Source organism: Schistocerca nitens, chromosome 9, assembly GCF_023898315.1.
Source record: "Schistocerca nitens isolate TAMUIC-IGC-003100 chromosome 9, iqSchNite1.1, whole genome shotgun sequence".
Taxonomy (NCBI): Eukaryota; Metazoa; Arthropoda; class Insecta; order Orthoptera; family Acrididae; genus Schistocerca; species Schistocerca nitens.
Genome location: NC_064622.1, coordinates 295,593,866 through 295,611,445, shown reverse-complemented (window position 1 = coordinate 295,611,445; position 17,580 = coordinate 295,593,866). Strand labels below are relative to the sequence as shown.

At 41.3% G+C, this 17,580-nt stretch overlaps 1 protein-coding gene across 1 annotated transcript in view; it reads left to right on the top strand.

The window, feature by feature from the left end:
• Positions 1-17,580, top strand: part of LOC126203879 (peroxisome biogenesis factor 2) — a 93,879-nt gene that overhangs the window by 69,584 nt on the left and 6,715 nt on the right. Inside the window, exon 5 of the mRNA XM_049938260.1 lies at positions 10,255-10,470. Coding sequence (XP_049794217.1) covers positions 10,255-10,470 — 216 coding nt within the window. The remainder of the gene's footprint in view (positions 1-10,254; positions 10,471-17,580) is intronic.

Here is a 17,580-nt window from a genome sequence, read left to right as displayed (position 1 = left end):
AGAAACTGCAAAAAGATGGAAATTTAAGGAGATGGGACCTGGATAAACTGAAAGAACCAGAGGTTGTAGAGAGTTTCAGGGAGAGCATAAGGGAACAATTGACAGGAATGGGGGAAAGAAATACAGTAGAAGAAGAATGGGTAGCTCTGAGGGATGAAGTAGTGAAGGCAGCAGACGATCAAGTAGGTAAAAAGGCGAGGGCTAATAGAAGTCCTTGGGTAACAGAAGAAATATTGAATTTAATTGATGAAAGGAGAAAATATAAAAATGCAGTTAATGAAGCAGGCAAAAAGGAATACAAACGTCTCAAAAATGAGATCGACAGGAAGTGCAAAATGGCTAAGCAGGGATGGCTAGAGGACAAATGTAAGGATATAGAGGCTTGTCTCACTAGGGGTGAGATAGATAATGCCTACAGAAAAATTAAAGAGACCTTTGGAGAGAAGAGAACCACTTGTATGAATATCAAGAGCTCAGATGGCAACCAAGTTCTAAGCAAAGAAGGGAAAGCAGAAAGGTGGAAGGAGTATATAGAGGGTTTATACAAGGGCGATGTACTTGAGGAAAATATTATGGAAATGGAAGAGGATGTAGACGAAGACGAAATGGGAGATAAGATACTGAGTGAAGAGTTTGACAGAGCACTGAAAGACCTGAGTCGAAACAAGGCCCCGGGAGTAGACAACATTCCATTAGAACTACTGATGGCCTTGGGAGAACCAGTCATGACAAAACTCTACCATCTGGTGAGCAAGATGTATGAGACAGGAGAAATACCCACAGACTTCAAGAAGAATATAATAATTCCAATCCCAAAGAAAGCAGGTGTTGACAGATGTGAAAATAACCGAACTATCAGTTTAATAAGTCACAGCTGCAAAATACTAACGCGAATTCTTTACAGACGAATGGAAAAACTGGTAGAAGCGAACCTCGGGGAAGATCAGTTTGGATTCCGTAGAAATGTTGGAACACGTGAGGCAATACTAATCTTACGACTTATCTTAGAAGAAAGATTAAGAAAAGGCAAACCTACGTTTCTAGCATTTGTAGACTTAGAGAAAGCTTTTGACAGTGTTAACTGGAATACTCTCTTTCAAATTCTGAAGGTGGCAGGGGTAAAATACAGGGAGCGAAAGGCTATTTACAATTTGTACAGAAACCAGATGGCAGTTATAAGAGTCGAGGGGCATGAAAGGGAAGCAGTGGTTGGGAAAGGAGTGAGACAGGGTTGTAGCCTCTCCCCGATGTTATTCAATCTGTATATTGAGCAAGCAGTAAAGGAAACAAAAGAAAAATGCGGAATAGGTATTAAAATTCATGGAGAAGAAGTAAAAACTTTGAGGTTTGCTGATGACATTGTAATTCTGTCAGAGACAGCAAAGGACTTGGAAGAGCAGTTGAACGGAATGGACAGTGTCTTGAAAGGAGGATATAAGATGAACATCAACAAAAGCAAAACGAGGATAATGGAATGTAGTCAAATTAAATTGGGTGATGCTGAGGGAATTAGATTAGGAAATGAGACACTTAAAGTAGTAGTGGAGTTTTGCTATTTTGGGAGCAAAATGATGGTCGAAGTAGAGAGGATATAAAATGTAGACTGACAATGGAAAGGAAAGCGTTTCTGAAGAAGAGAATTTTGTTAACATCGAGTATAGATTTAAGTGTCAGGAAGTCATTTCTGAAAGTATTTGTATGGAGTGTAGCCATGTATGGAAGTGAAACATGGACGATAACTAGTTTGGACAAGAAGAGAATAGAAGCTTTCGAAATGTGGTGCTACAGAAGAATGCTGAAGATAAGGTGGGTAGATCACGTAACTAATGAGGAGGTATTGAATAGGATTGGGGAGAAGAGAAGTTTGTGGCACAACTTGACTAGAAGAAGGAATCGGTTGGTAGGACATGTTTTGAGGCATCAAGGGATCACAAATTTAGCATTGGAGGGCAGTGTGGAGGGTAAAAATCGTAGAGGGAGACCAAGAGATGAATACACTAAGCAGATTCAGAAGGATGTAGGCTGCAGTAGGTACTGGGAGATGAAGAAGATTGCACAGGATAGAGTAGCATGGAGAGCTGCATCAAACCAGTCTCAGGACTGAAGACTACAACAACAACAGAATTTAAGTTCACTCAAAATACTTTGAAGTAAATACTGAAATTCCAAATTACCAATAATTTCCTTTCCCTTTATCATTAGAAACAATAACCTTTAAAAGGAATTACAATAATCCAAGATATTTAGAATAATGACTAAAGTTGTAGATTTCCCAAGTTTCCTTTTTCTTTAAACATTAAAACCAATAACTTTAAAAATTTAAAATCATCCAAGATATTCTTTCTAAATCAATTAAGCTTAAGGTTGGAATCTCTTTCACATTAGTACACTGTAACTGGCCATAGGGATAGTAACATGTGAATGACTTAATGCCAGTTCAACCAATCCAGTTGTCAGAAAACCTATGTTAGTTACAGAATAACCAATAGCAGATTTAATTACAATTCACTGAAGCATAACATGTGCTAATGCAGCTGCACACAAATCAACCTTTCACAGTATCTGATACATCAGTACATGGCTCTCTTTACCTCAGTCCCAGGCTAAGGACACGCACTGTACATAACAAATTATCACTATCAGACTTAACCAAATTACTTCCACGCTGCCTCTTGAACATGAGTCAATTTGGGACAGTACAGTTAAACTTTGATGGGACTGATTAAGAGCTTTGTAATCACTGAAATTAATTAACTCCCTTACATGCAGATTTTCGTCAGTGGTACCTGAAAATATGTATCCACAATCATTTCTCTAGAATATCATGTGCATAGTTCAACATGATATACACACCCTGGAAGGCCTACAGCAGAACGGCATCCGATTAGCCACACATACATGGAAATTTGCAGAACACAACCAGGGTACAATTCTGTGACACTACAGTCATTGATAAGCCCAACTTACTTTTTGGCACAACATCTCAACGTCCAATGTGATGTGTCCCAGAGGAAACAGGATAAATGCTCCTGAGACAACTGAAAGTTTAACTTATAGGATGAACCTGCATGCAACCTGAGTCAATCACAGACATATGAATTATTGTTCCAGCCAAGACTAATGATCCAGTTCAAATTCCAAACTGAACGCTGACCCTCACTAAAATCAGTAGGAGAGTGAGGCACTATCTCTGATGTGACACGCTCCTTGCCATCCGTTGATTAAAGAGCAACCTCCCGGCCACTGACCCATCACTCGAATAATGCCAAAAGACTGTGCTAGCAGTGCACAACTAGCATTCATCTGACTCTCGCTACATGGCTTATTCCGCACTCTGTTGTCCAGTCCACCAGTCACCTCAGGTTTGCCCGGTGCATGCTTAAAACTGCAATCCATGCCTGACATCTCTAACCACAGAACAATTTATCTTTGCGTACAGGTGCACTGACATCAGAAATTGATACTGTTGCATGTAAGCATTGCAGAAGTATGGACCGAAAATCATATGCCAGTATCAGTGTATTGACAACAAGAAGCCAGCTAGTGGCCTCATCCAAGGGGAATTGGAAGTATGCTTTTGACAAATCAGTCTTGGAAAAATAGTGGCTGCCTGATAATTTTGCTAGCAACTCATCATGCCAGCATAAAGAGCATGTATTTATCATGGACTGGGCCTTAATCATGACACTGAAGTTAAGCAGTCTAATTTGGCATGATTATGCAATGCGACAGGCATGTGCCGCACCGTTAAAAAACGAGGGCAGGGAGACTCTATGATATTAATGTGGGCTTGAAAACCAGTAGCACAAATGAGCCCAGGAGAATACAGCAATGAAAACTCAGAGTAGAGGGATGCTGGTTGCTGATATAGAGCTTGCTCTCACCTAAATGTACCTCATCAGTAATGGGGAAACAAAAAGCATTAAAATTGCATCGAACCCGAACAGGCCTTTGATATGGGAGTGATACACAACAGACTTGTAAGATACAGGAGCAGAGAACTGTCCTAGGATCGGAATCTGCTATTTATTGTAGCTAACTAACTTCCTTGAAACCTGTGTGAGGGGAGGGGAGCCCAATACTGTGTATGTTTGTGTGTTTACTAAAGACACAGCAGATCCTGTGTCCACTTGCATTTTTAGCAGTTTATTAAACACACACAAGTCAATAAACAATTTGTTTTGGAAGACAATAATTGTAGAGATAGTGTTTATGTCCATGGTACTACTGTGTCCTCCATGTTTGAAGAGGAGTTACACACCAATGCAGTGTGGCCTTACTTTTGACACTTGTTGCAAATGGCCCAATGCTTAGGGCATGCAACACACTCGTGGTGGGTGAAGGAGTACAGGCAATGTGGAATGGGGGCACCTGGCTGCTGCTGTTGTGATGTGGCCTGTTGCTGCTTTTGCCATAACCCACACTGTCCTGTGTGACACTGAGTTGAAGATTGTACTGCTGCAATGGATTCCCTGTCATCCTGAACACTTACAGAGTGCCTAATAGGGGTTGGCTGAGCAACTTCCGTTACTTCCTCCCCACACAGCTTTCTGGTTGCCTGCAGCTCGTGCCACTTTAGCACATTGTGCTATATTGAGCACATCTGTAAGCACCGGATTCTCACACTGAAGCGCTTTTTGATGGACTTCCGTATCTCAGGCCAGACGCATAATAACATCAAGCACCGTGTGATCAATATAGAATTCGTGATGGGTGCTAGTGACAAATTTACAATCGTGTCTCAACCAATGTAATTCTGCAGCCCAGGCTTTGTAAGATTGGGTTTGGTGTTTCTGACAGTGGCAAATTTCCAAGCACATCACAGTGACATGTGTACTGTCACAGTAATAGACTGAGAGAAGCTTGCACATTTCATCAAATGATAAGCAGGCCAGTACATGCAACAGTGCAAGTTGGCACAACAGCAGATAAGTGTGTGACAAAAGCCAGGAAAGAAAGAAAACCACAGATTTGCATTGCCCAGGGGAAAAACCTGGAAATGTTGGTGTAACCATATGTTGTAGGAGTCCCAAACCTTAGCCAATTCATCATATGCCAGGAGGGGCAATGGTTGCACAACCTGCCGCTACACGCAGATGCCACTTGGTTGACAGTGGTGGTGAGCGCCCGCTGTTGTTCCATGCTGGGCAATGAAACGTTGGAGTATTCCTTCAAGATGCTTGTTGGGTGATGTAGCACTGACTCTAACACATGGAGAAAATGTGACCCTCACTAGTCGCCAAGTTCGTTATAGCAAGAACAAATATGATAGTATTCCTTCAAGGTGCTTGTTGGTTAACTTAGTACTGACACTAACACACAGAGAAAATGTGACTCTCACTCGTCACCAAGTTTGTTGTAGGAACAACAAACACGGTTTATGGAACACAGTTATTTATAGAGCCAACATAAGATACAGTGAAGTACAGGTTGCACACAGCACTAAACACATTAACTGGACAACAGTAATACAGGTTACAGACTAGGCTGAACATTCACTTGCAGTTGTGTAAATAATACTGTTTCTTTGGTGGCTCACCAGTGTGTGCCAGGGGGGGCTGACACGCCTCTATAAGTGGGCCTGTGAACTGTATGGATGTGTGATCTCTGAGATCACAAGCATCATGAGTGAAGGTATATCAGAAACCAGCCACTTCTGCTGGTGTTGGAAGTTATCGATAATGCAATTGGAAGCTATCGATAGTGAATATTTTAGGCTGTGCAAGGTCTGATATGTTCAGTACTTGTAGGTCACATGTTTTAACCTGCTTTCGTTTGCTAATAAGTAAGTGCCAGACACACCAGCATTGGTACTGTCACCTTGAAAAACAGTATGTAATTGTGTCCAAGTTGGAGTTTACATCTTTAACGTTTAGTGACTAATTGTAGAAGATGGACCATTATACATTACAGGAACTTGCAGATATAATTTAGTGTATGATGCTGCAGGATAACCTGCAGAACCAAACTACCTATTAAAAAGTGTCATAACAAGTATATTCCTAATTGAAAGAAACTTATTGCTGTTGTAGAAATGAGGTTGTTGAACCACAGAGAGATGGTGATGATGATGATGATGATGGTGATGATGATAATGATGTTCAGTAAAGAGTTGTTCATTTGGTAGAATTTGAGGAGATGTTATTGGATCATGTGGGAACACATTCATAAAAATACACTTGTCACCTTGCCCATAAAATACTGATTTTGAAGAATATAATGTGGAGAATGCAGGTGGAGCATCGATTACACACTAATCATAAAAGTGGGCAAGCAATGGGGCTAAATGATTTTGAACCCAGATTTCAGTTCTCTCAAAGGATTATCCTGCACACTACTCTAAGTGCTGAAGCTGTTACAGATTGTATCATTCATGGATGAGGCTTCTTCCAGTCATGAGCCTGGAATGATGGAAAATATATTTCGCTCATCTCAGGTCACAAACTATGATTCTCTGTCAGCTGGTGAACAGGAATTGTACAGTTATATGTATTGAAATTGGCAATCATCATTTTGAACACTTGTTATGATCAGTGTGTTGCTATAAGATGTAAGTTGTTTATACACTCCTGGAAATGGAAAAAAGAACACATTGACACCGGTGTGTCAGACCCACCATACTTGCTCCGGACACTGCGAGATGGCTGTACAAGCAATGATCACACGCACGGCACAGCGGACACACCAGGAACCGCGGTGTTGGCCGTCGAATGGCGCTAGCTGCGCAGCATTTGTGCACCGCCGCCGTCAGTGTCAGCCAGTTTGCCGTGGCATACGGAGCTCCATCGCAGTCTTTAACACTGGTAGCATGCCGCGACAGCGTGGACGTGAACCGTATGTGCAGTTGACGGACTTTGAGCGAGGGCGTATAGTGGGCATGCGGGAGGCCGGGTGGACGTACTGCTGAATTGCTCAACACGTGGGGCGTGAGGTCTCCACAGTACATCGATGTTGTCGCCAGTGGTCGGTGGAAGGTGCACGTGCCCGTCGACCTGGGACCGGACCGCAGCGACGCACGGATGCACGCCAAGACCGTAGGATCCTACGCAGTGCCGTAGGGGACCGCACCGCCACTTCCCAGCAAATTAGGGACACTGTTGCTCCTGGGGTATCGGCAAGGACCATTCGCAACCGTCTCCATGAAGCTGGGCTACGGTCCCGCACACCGTTAGGCCGTCTTCCGCTCACGCCCCAACATCGTGCAGCCCGCCTCCAGTGGTGTCGCAACAGGCGTGAATGGAGGGACGAATGGAGACGTGTCGTCTTCAGTGATGAGAGTCGCTTCTGCCTTGGTACCAATGATGGTCGTATGCATGTTTGGCGCCGTGCAGGTGAGCGCCACAATCAGGACTGCATACGACCGAGGCACACAGGGCCAACACCCGGCATCATGGTGTGGGGAGCGATCTCCTACACTGGCCGTACACCACTGGTGATCGTCGATGGGACACTGAATAGTGCACGGTACATCCAAACCGTCATCGAACCCATTGTTCTACCACCCTAGACCGGCAAGGGAACTTGCTGTTCCAACAGGACAATGCACGTCCGCATGTATCCCGTGCCACCCAATGTGCTCTAGAAGGTGTAAGTCAACTACCCTGGCCAGCAAGATCTCCGGATCCGTCCCCCATTGAGCATGTTTGGGACTGGATGTTTTTGAGCATGTTTGGGACTGGATGAAGCGTCATCTCACGTGGTCTGCACGTCCAGCACGAACGCTGGTCCAACTGAGGCGCCAGGTGGAAATGGCATGGCAAGCCGTTCCACAGGACTACATCCAGCATCTCTACGATCGTCTCCATGGGAGAATAGCAGCCTGCATTGCTGCGAAAGGTGGATATACACTGTACTAGTGCCGACATTGTGCATGCTCTGTTGCCTGTGTCTATGTGCCTGTGGTTCTGTCAGTGTGATCATGTGATGTATCTGACCCCAGGAATGTGTCAATAAAGTTTCCCCTTCCTGGGACAATGAATTCACGGTGTTCTTATTTCAATTTCCAGGAGTGTATAAATAAAAAACTAAATAATTAATGGAAAATCTCATATAAAGATGTGAAACAAATACTAACAAAGAGATAGAGGGGCTGGCCAGTACTTACCTCAGTTCAGTACAGCCGATAGATACACAAAAAACAGAACCGAAAATTTACGTTCCTAGCTTTTGGAACAAATGTTCCTTCATCAGGGAGGAGAGAGGGGAAAGAAAGGGAAGAAGGGAAAGTAGATTCAGTTGCTCACAACCCAGGTTATGAAGCAACAGGGAAAGGAAAACAGGGAGGGTAGCAAGGATGGAGGCATGGTTATCAGAGGGAAGCCAAAGATAGTCTACTGTAAGTACTGTGCCAGCTTCAAACTAAAGAGGATGCATACAGAAGTAAAGAGGTATATAGTATAAAGATAAACACAACTATGTAGGATGAAAAGATGCGTGAATGGCTAAAGAGGAAAGGGAAAGAGGAGAAGACTGAAGAGTAAATGGGAGTGAGGTTGTTCAGTTCAGGAGGATGGCGGGATGAAAGGATGTGTTGGAGTGCAAGTTCCCATCTCCGCAGTTCAGAGGGACTGGTGTTGGGTGGGAGAAGCCAAATGGCACATACAGTGTAGCAGGTTCCTAGGTCCCTAGAATTATGCTGGAGGGCATGCTCCGCTACTGGGTATTGGACATCTCCTAGGCGGACAGTTCGTCTGTGTCCGTTCATGTGCTCAGCCAGTTTAGTTGTTGTCATACCGATGTAAAAGGCTGTGCAGTGCAGGCATGTCAGTTGATAAATGACATGTGTAGTTTCACACGTGGCCCTGCCTTGAATTGTGTATGTTTTACCAGTAGCGGGGCTGGAGTAGGTGGTTGTGGGGGGATGCATGGGGCAGGATTTGCAGCGGGGTCAGTTACAGGGGTAGGAACCGCTGGGTAGAGAAGGTAATCTGGGAATATTGTAGGGTTTAACAAGGATGTTACGGAGGTTAGGGGGGCGACGAAAGGCAATTCTGGGTGGTGTGGGGAGAATTTTGTCAAGGGATGATCTCATTTCAGGGGTTGACTTGAGAAAGTCATATCCCTGGTGGAGTAATTTGTTGATGTTTTCGAGGCCAGGATAATATTGGGTGACAAGGGGGATGCTTCTGTGTGGTCTGGGGATAGGGACATTGCTGTTGGACGGGGAGGAATGTATTGCTCGGGAGATCTGTTTCTGGACAAGGTCTGCAGGATAGTTGCGGGAGAGGAAAGCACTGGTTAGGTTATTGGTGTAATTGTTGAGGGATTCGTCACTGGAGCAGATACGTTTGCCACGAATACCTAGGCTGTAGGGAAGGGAGCATTTGATGTGGAATGGATGGCAGCTATCAAAGTGAAGGTACTGTTGTTTGTTTGTGGGTTTGATATGGACAGAGGTGTGGATGTGAGCTTCAACAAGATGAAGGTCAACATCCAGGAAGGTGGCTTGGGTTTTGGAGAAGGACTAGGTGAAATTCAGATTCGAAAAGGAGTTGAGGTTATGGAGGAAATTAAGGAGTGTTTCTTCACCATGAGTCCAGACCACCTCTTTAGCCATTCACGTATCTTTTCATCCTACATAGTTGTATTTATCTTTATACTATATACCACTTTACTTCTGTATGCATCCTCTTTGGTTTGAAGCTGGCACAGTACTTACAGTAGAATATCTTTGGCTTCCCTCTGACAACCATGCCTTTATCCTTGCTACCCTCCCGGTTTTCCTTTCCCTGTTGCTTCATAACCTGGGTTGTGAGTAACTGAATCTACTTTCTCTTCTTCCCTTTCTTTCCCCTCTCTCCTCCCTGATGAAGGAACATTTGTTCCGAAAGCTAGGAACGTAAATTTTCGGTTCTGTTTTTTGTGTATCTATCGGCTGTACTGAGCTGAGGTAAGTAGTGGCCAGCCCCTCTATCTATTTGTTAAAAAACTAAATACTCATTTCTGACCCTTGGGTTCATACTACAAAGAACTCAGTTTAGGGATTTCTACTGCCTGTATAATTTTGACTGTAGAGGTTTGAGACTTCTTCTTCTTCTTCTTCCCCCCCCCCCCCCCCCCCTTTTTTATTTTTTTATTTTTATTTTTATTTATTCTTTTTTTAATACTGAAATCCATTAATATTTTGATGAGAGCCCGCACAAATTTCAGCAATTGAATGGAACTGTATGGAAGATAATTTCCCTGCTACAAAGATTATGTGTTTCAGTAGTGTTAATTTCATATGCTAAGTATTAGATGTGTGTCTTTTGACAGGAGATTTTAAACCTTGCACTGCCACTTATTAACACTATTACGATACGCCGATGGTTTAACTGGCTAAGAAGAAGTCGGGGTACAAGTGGAAGATATCAACAGCCAATTGTCAACCCTGTTTTTACAACTACAACACGGTGTGCTGTGTGTAATGAGCCTCCTATTCAGCCACAATGTATTGGATGCCCCCACGTTTTCTGCTACTACTGTGTGCAGGTGACTATAACTGCATTTTCTGCTTCTGTTCTTCATTAATTTAAATGCTTCCTTGCAGGAAGGTATGTAGACTAGGATTTTCCATGCATTACTAGTAAGTGTAGAATAAGATATGTGTTGTAAGTGTACTAAGTGTTTGGCCCTGGTATTTGCAGTGTTTTTGAAACAGAAAGACAACAACATCCACAGACATAAAAAACTTAAATTTAAATGGTTGTGAGAAGAAAAGAAAATTAATAGTAGAGAAGGTTAAGACAGCCCTTGAAATAATGGGAAACCAATACTCTTCTGCCACAAATGTGTTGTTCATTCACTTTATCTTTAGCTCTGAACTCCTTAAGCCAGAATCCAGTTTTATTATCCCCTGCAAGTAAACAATACAGCGGTTCAGTATTGCTATAATTGTTCAGTGTTGTCTCTCGTTCTGTTTACACAAAATATTGAAGTCATTATCTCTGCAGGCTTGTTTAATATTGGTATTTTCTCTAAAAGCGGTATGAAACAAAGTTAAACTACTAATTGTCATTTGGATTATGAGCGTACTGTGGTCCTAACTATTTAATACCTTAACATACCTCCAATCACATTTTGTGTATAGTTTGTATCAAAAGAAAAATTCATTTGAGAAAACTATAAATTTACAAAGGACAAAATGGCTGGCCAGTAAAACATTGCTTTTGCTAACCTTCACCCCCAACAGCTGCTGTCTATGTTTAAAATCCTCAACCTTTATGTCACTGGATCTGGTAGCACATTCAGAGTAATTCTTCTTGAAGCCAGACATATACTTGGCCAGAATATTTTACACAACCTGAGGAAGCTATCCAGCCCGTTACCGGTAGTCAAATATTGTATCTTTGATATGGTGACTCTCTGCCACAAGTACCATCCACCAACAATCCCCTCTCCTAGCCAGCAAGTCCAATCTGGCTTCTTTACTTAACCTTCTAATATCAGTACTTCTTCCACTTAACTCCAGCCATAGCCAAAATCAAACTCCAACACATGGCAATCCCAGTTACCATTCAGTCCTAAATTAGGAAAATCTTTTTGGAGGGCCACATTGTCACTGATGTTATTGCCTACAGCAACCTGACAACATAGGGAGTATAAGAAAAGGAGTCCACCACAGTAAACCACTTTCATGGTGCATATGCCCCGGGACAACCAGAAAATCTGGGAAAAACCTGGTAATTTTTTCATACATGAGAAATCTGGGAACATCCTGGGAGCTTTTAGAATTCTGGGATTTTTCATTGTTTTAGTTTTCAGTTAAATTTTTGTAGTTTTGACTGGTAAGAACTGATACTCTAACAAAAAGTTTTACTTTAGCCTGCTGATGCAGAATAATACTGCAGCAATAAAATAAAAATGAGAGAATAACACCAAAATAAAATTTTAGTTGCAAAAAATGCCCGTTTGCAAGAAAATGTAGTGCACACACAAGCATCAGCCGACAACAAAATGTATCAAATACTATGCAGTAATTCGTAACAACAAACTGCTTTTGATGCCTGGTTTTTGTGTGCCTCATTTCAATGAACATGACTTCACAACTGTTTACATTTGTAACAGGTCACGGGAAAATATTGCAACTGGTGGTTTCAAAAGTGTTACTTTCAGACTAAATTTCCTTTTATGCAGAATGAATTATGTTACATGTGAGACTGTGTGATTAATTTCTTAAATCACAGAGTGTTAGACTCTCATTCAAAACTTAATGCTGAGGACCAGCAACATAGAAAACTTTGTGGCCCACAAGCCCAGCCATCTATGGCATTATGTAAAATTTTACTGGGACATTTGTGTTTGATTCATCTTAAGAAGGTAATATATGCTAAACAGACCAAGTTTCCAGGTTAATTTTTCATATTTATTTTAGTCCTTTCCTAGATCACAAATTAAGCAATAGTGATGGTGAATTTTATAATCATGCTTGTCGAAAATATTCAGCTGCTGCAATTTAAGCTGTTGCTGTGAGGACCCTGCCTAACCAAACCCTTGGAAAAAAACAGAAAAACGTTTTGACAGTCAGTATTATATGTGAAAGGTTAGCTTTTCTTGTGGTTATACTGTATTTATATTAAATTGAACAATTAACTTTCTCTATTTGTGTGTTCATACTACTTAACATGATGTTGCTATTGGCTTACTGCAACACATTTCCAAAGCTCTGAATATGTGCTATCATTGGTTGGTGAGGTCATGTAACATGACCTACGATTGGCTGACAGAAGCGTGTCTCACCATCTTGATGTCAGTGCTGTAGAATCTAGTGTGGTATACCGTAATTGCTGGAATTGGGATGTTGCAAAAATTCTAAATGGGCTTCTACTATATGCATCTTGGTGGGAAAATATTCTGAAAGTATGACAGAAGTATTTGATGAGGACAGCACCAATGGGGAAACCGACGTTTGTACTAAGTAATACAGCTGCGGGTTGGTTGACAACATAAATGCCCACTGACAATCCACAAACTTAGTATCAATTGCCTGAAAATCCAGTGCTAATTGTTTGTGGTTCATTTACCAATCGTCCTGTGCATCATTGAAAGGTTGAAAAGTTGGAAAAGCTGTGCAACAATTGTGTATGTGTGAGCGTTGAAAATGTCAAAACTTTTACCAGTTGATCCCATTGTCATCACCAGTTTTGTGATTTTCTCTGCTATGGCAACGGTTATTTGTTATACTTGCTTATGTATGTCATAACATGAAGCAAAAAGTTCACACTGAAATAAAATAATTCTACTTAGCCACAAGAAAATTAGAAGAACATGGGCAACTAATTCACTGTCCTCCCAGATTAAAGTGAATATGGGCAAGTTGCCAGATAGTAACACAGGTGTTTCTTGACAGATGGTGGTGGAATGCACTGCAGTAGTTATTTAATTTGCTTAGTTGAATAAATATGGCTGGTCATAGTTGTCAAAGTGTAATTTCATTGTAGCAGTCTCACACAGGCATAGATGACTTGGAAAACAGTAAGAGCAGTTTGAATTGTTATCCAGCAGAGTCCATAAATACAACATTGTCATCTAGGGAAGCATTGGTTAAGATCAGAACACAGCACTGGCTGAGACACAGAGAGTGAGAACGAGATTGTGTCCACTTAGGGTTAAACAGGCTGGCAGGTTGGTCTCACATGGTCAATCTGTAAGAGATGCTCTTTTTTTGTTGCCGATAGTGCCCTCACTCGATGTATACATGATGGCACTCGTTGATATTCCACATCTTCCATTGATATGTCTGACAGGGTGACAAGACCCCTTTTCTCATTATTTCCCCATCTTCTTTCCAGCTTTTAATTGCACCATTTATTGAATTTCTCATTTGTTTTCTTGTATCCAGCTTTTGTTTGTCACCACTGTCTTTATTTCATCTTTTGACTGAAGCTGGTACAATGCTCTTTGACCTTCTACTCTTTCTAAAGCATCCTCCTTCTTCTTTGATTCCCCTCATCTTTGCAACAGGTGGCTGGCTCTCATAATGTTTTCACTTTTAATGTGTCTTTCACCAATACTTCGTCCCATGAAAATTCTCTCTCTTTTTTATTTTATGTTTTTTTTTCTATCATGTAACACTGTTTTTTCTTTCCAGAATGAGATTTTCACTCTGCAGCGGAGTGTGTGTTTATATGAAACTTCCTGGCAGATTAAAACTGTGTGCGGGACCGAGTCTCGAACTCGGGACCTTTGCCTTTTGTGGGCAAGTGCTCTACCAACTGAGCTACCCAAGCACACCTCACGCCCTATCCCCACAGCTTTACTTCTGTCAGTACCTCATCTCCTACTTTCCAAACTTTACAGAAGCTCTCCTGCGAACCTTGCAGAACTAGCACTCGTGAAAGAAAGGAAGCTTCCGTAAAGTTTGGAAAGTAGGAGACAAGGTACTGGCATAAGTAAAGCTGTGAGGACGGGGCGTGAGTCGTGCTTGGGTAGCTCAGTTGATGGAGCACTTGCCTGTGAAAGGCAAAGGTCCTGAGTTCGAGTCTCGGTCCGGCACACAGTTTTAATCTGCCAGGAAGTTTCATATCAGCGCACGCTCCACTGCAGAGTGAAAATCTCATTCTGGAAACATGCCCCAGGCTGTGGCTAAGCCATGTCTCTGCAACATCCTTTCTTTCAGGAGTGCCAGTTCTGCAAGGTTCACAGGAGAGTTTGGAAAATAGGAGACGAGGTACTGGCAGAAGTAAAGCTGTGAGGACGGGGCATGAGTCGTGCTTGGGTAGCTCAGTTGGTAGAGCACTTGCCCGCGAAAGGCAAAGGTCCCGAGATTGAGTCTCGGTCCGGCACACAGTTTTAATCTGCCAGTATGTTTTTTCTTTGTTTTCCACTCATCTATCCAATATGTGGGTGACTTGTAATGTTTTGTCTTTTAATATTTCTATCACCAGTACTTCATCCCATGAAAATAAGTACTGGCTAGCCATTCTCTCTCTCTCTTTTTATTTTACTTTTTTTGTTTTATAATGTAAAACTTGTTTTGGAACTAAGCACCATCATCGAGGAGCACAGTTCTGATTTTCTGTTTGTGTATGCTTCAGTATCATGTCTACTATTGACCAGAACCAAGTAGCTGCAATTTTTGTAAGAATGACATCGTAGATGAAAATAATTGTTAATATGAGTTTATGGCGATTGCCTCCTTTCTGTTACTGGCTATTAGACATCTGTGTCTGTGAAAAAACTGAACAAGATGTACTGGGTATGTGAAAACCCAAATGGTATTCAGAGCCTACATGCTAGGCATAATGGGGACAATGAACATACTGTGCATGTCCCCCCACCCGCATGCACACAAAAAAGAGAGACAGAGAGAGAGAGAGAAAAAAAGAAACCAGTAAATTCACAGTTTAACATATATACAGCCAACAAAGGAATGTGAAGATCAAAATACAGAACAATGAAAAAAAAAAAATAGATAACATTGCCACTTGATATATGAAGGAGTGTCTAAAAGGGAGAGCCTGCTGCCTGAAGTGTTGAGCTGGATGAAGACGGTTTACTGACTAAAAATATTGGTAGACTTTCGTGTGCTTCTGGGAAACACAGTGACTCAAGGATCTGTTGTATTTCCTGCTTGGTAGTAAATTAAGAATATTTACTATTTCAAAAAAGACTTAAACTCTTCTCATATTCCAACAGGTGACTTACTGCTACTGTTCATTCTGATTAACTGCTCAGTGAGGGTACCTTTTTTAACAAAAGAATGTTGTAGAGTCAGTGCAAGATATGGTGCTCGATTCACAGTGACGAATTTTTGTCTGAAGTGCTGGGATGGATAATTCGTTTGTTCATTAGGGAGGTCATCTCAGTCTACTACAATCTGCCGACCACTACATAACAAGTGAACATACTGCTATACACAGTATGGCATTGCAGTCTCCAAACAGTGCAGGCATAGGAAGAGTTATGCATAGCCAGGCAATAGAGATTATTTACATTATAAGCAATGTTTCACTTCAGACAATAAGAAAAGTAAAGCAAGAGGGACACTAAGTAGTTGCCAGTAGCTCTGAGGGTTTATCTATTCCAGGTTAAAAGTGGAATAAAGAGGAAAAAAATCTTTTAATTAAGATGGTTTTGACAAACAAGTTGTGCAGAAACTGATACACAATTTCCACCTGATGGATAAACAGTGCCCCATAATAAAGTAACTTGGAGAAAATACATCTTTTAAGGGAAGTATTTCTTCATTATGGTACCCATTCCACAAGTTACACTTCAGGTATGTCAATTTTTCTCTAAGTCCATGTATCAGTTACATGTTTAAATTTTTGTATAATTAACATGTGTGATATTTACCAGGTGGCACAAAACAACAAATAAGAGAAAGGTGCTTGTGGAACATTTAAAAATAAACATTGAGCACATTGACAGATTGAATAAAACAGAAAAGTACGTGGGGAGGGTAGACCTATCATATACCACATTTTACAGACTTTAAGGCACACTTTTTTGTTTGAAAAATTGCCTCCAAAATTCAGGTGTGTCTTATACTCAAAATTCGTATAAAAATGTCCAATATTGATTTAAAATTCCTGCCAGACTTAAAAATAGAAAGGTGAATGCTGCAAATTTTTCAAGGTAATTGTTCTACCTTTTATTATCTGAGTGAAGTACATGCATAAAGCACTGTCACACTTCGACTGAACAAATATATTTTTTACCAGGTGGCTGGAATAAAAACTGATATCAAACTTGCGGAAAAAAAATCGGTTGTGCTAGACATTGCTCTGCAAGAAAAACCACCAACATTGCATAACAGGAAAACTGAGATGGCTTGTGGGCTAAATTCTCATAACATTAAATTTTACCATGAAAGCACAAAGATTGTGGGGCTTGTCTTAACAAAAAGTGTCAGACTTACAAAGATTTTAACTGTAGATGAATTTGTGCACATTATTGGTAATTTCCCCTTATAACCCTGAACTAAATGCTGTGGAAATGGTATGGGCATTGGTAGAGAGCTGCTTGGCTGCAAAGAATTTTACCTAAAGTGTTTAAAAACACATACAGATCAGGGAAAATTGACAGACAAAGTGGAAGATATGGTTATTGATATACATGCTGGTGATACTGAGGAGTGGTGGTGGTGATGATGATGATGAATTTCTGACCTGTTCTAAGGACAGTGAATAGATGGAAGGTCAGTAGACAAAAAATTAACATTCTGCATGCTCTTTATTTTACATTTTGAGCATTGTAGTATGTAATGTTGTCAATTGCATCTTTTACCCCATTAACAGTAAAGGATGTGCTTTGTGATATTTCATTTGCATTGTGGGTGTCTGGTGTAGTACTGCTTCTGACTGATTCTTTTTTTAAGCACTATTCAAGTGAGTGCAATAAGGTGACCACTAATGAAAAATTTTCTATATGCAGGTTCAGTGGAAACATCATACTTCCTGAATGCACACAAACACTAAGAAATCAGTCCTTATCCTGAATCCCAAAAGTGTCACAGCACCAACCAAAATTCAGCTGTCTTCCCTACTTCTCATACTATACTGTCTCAGGGGTCCACCCCCCCCCCCCTCCCCCCGCAGCTTTCAAAGCTGTGGCACTTTATTCGCCTCTGCCATACTTTTCTGTGGAATTGCCTCTTTT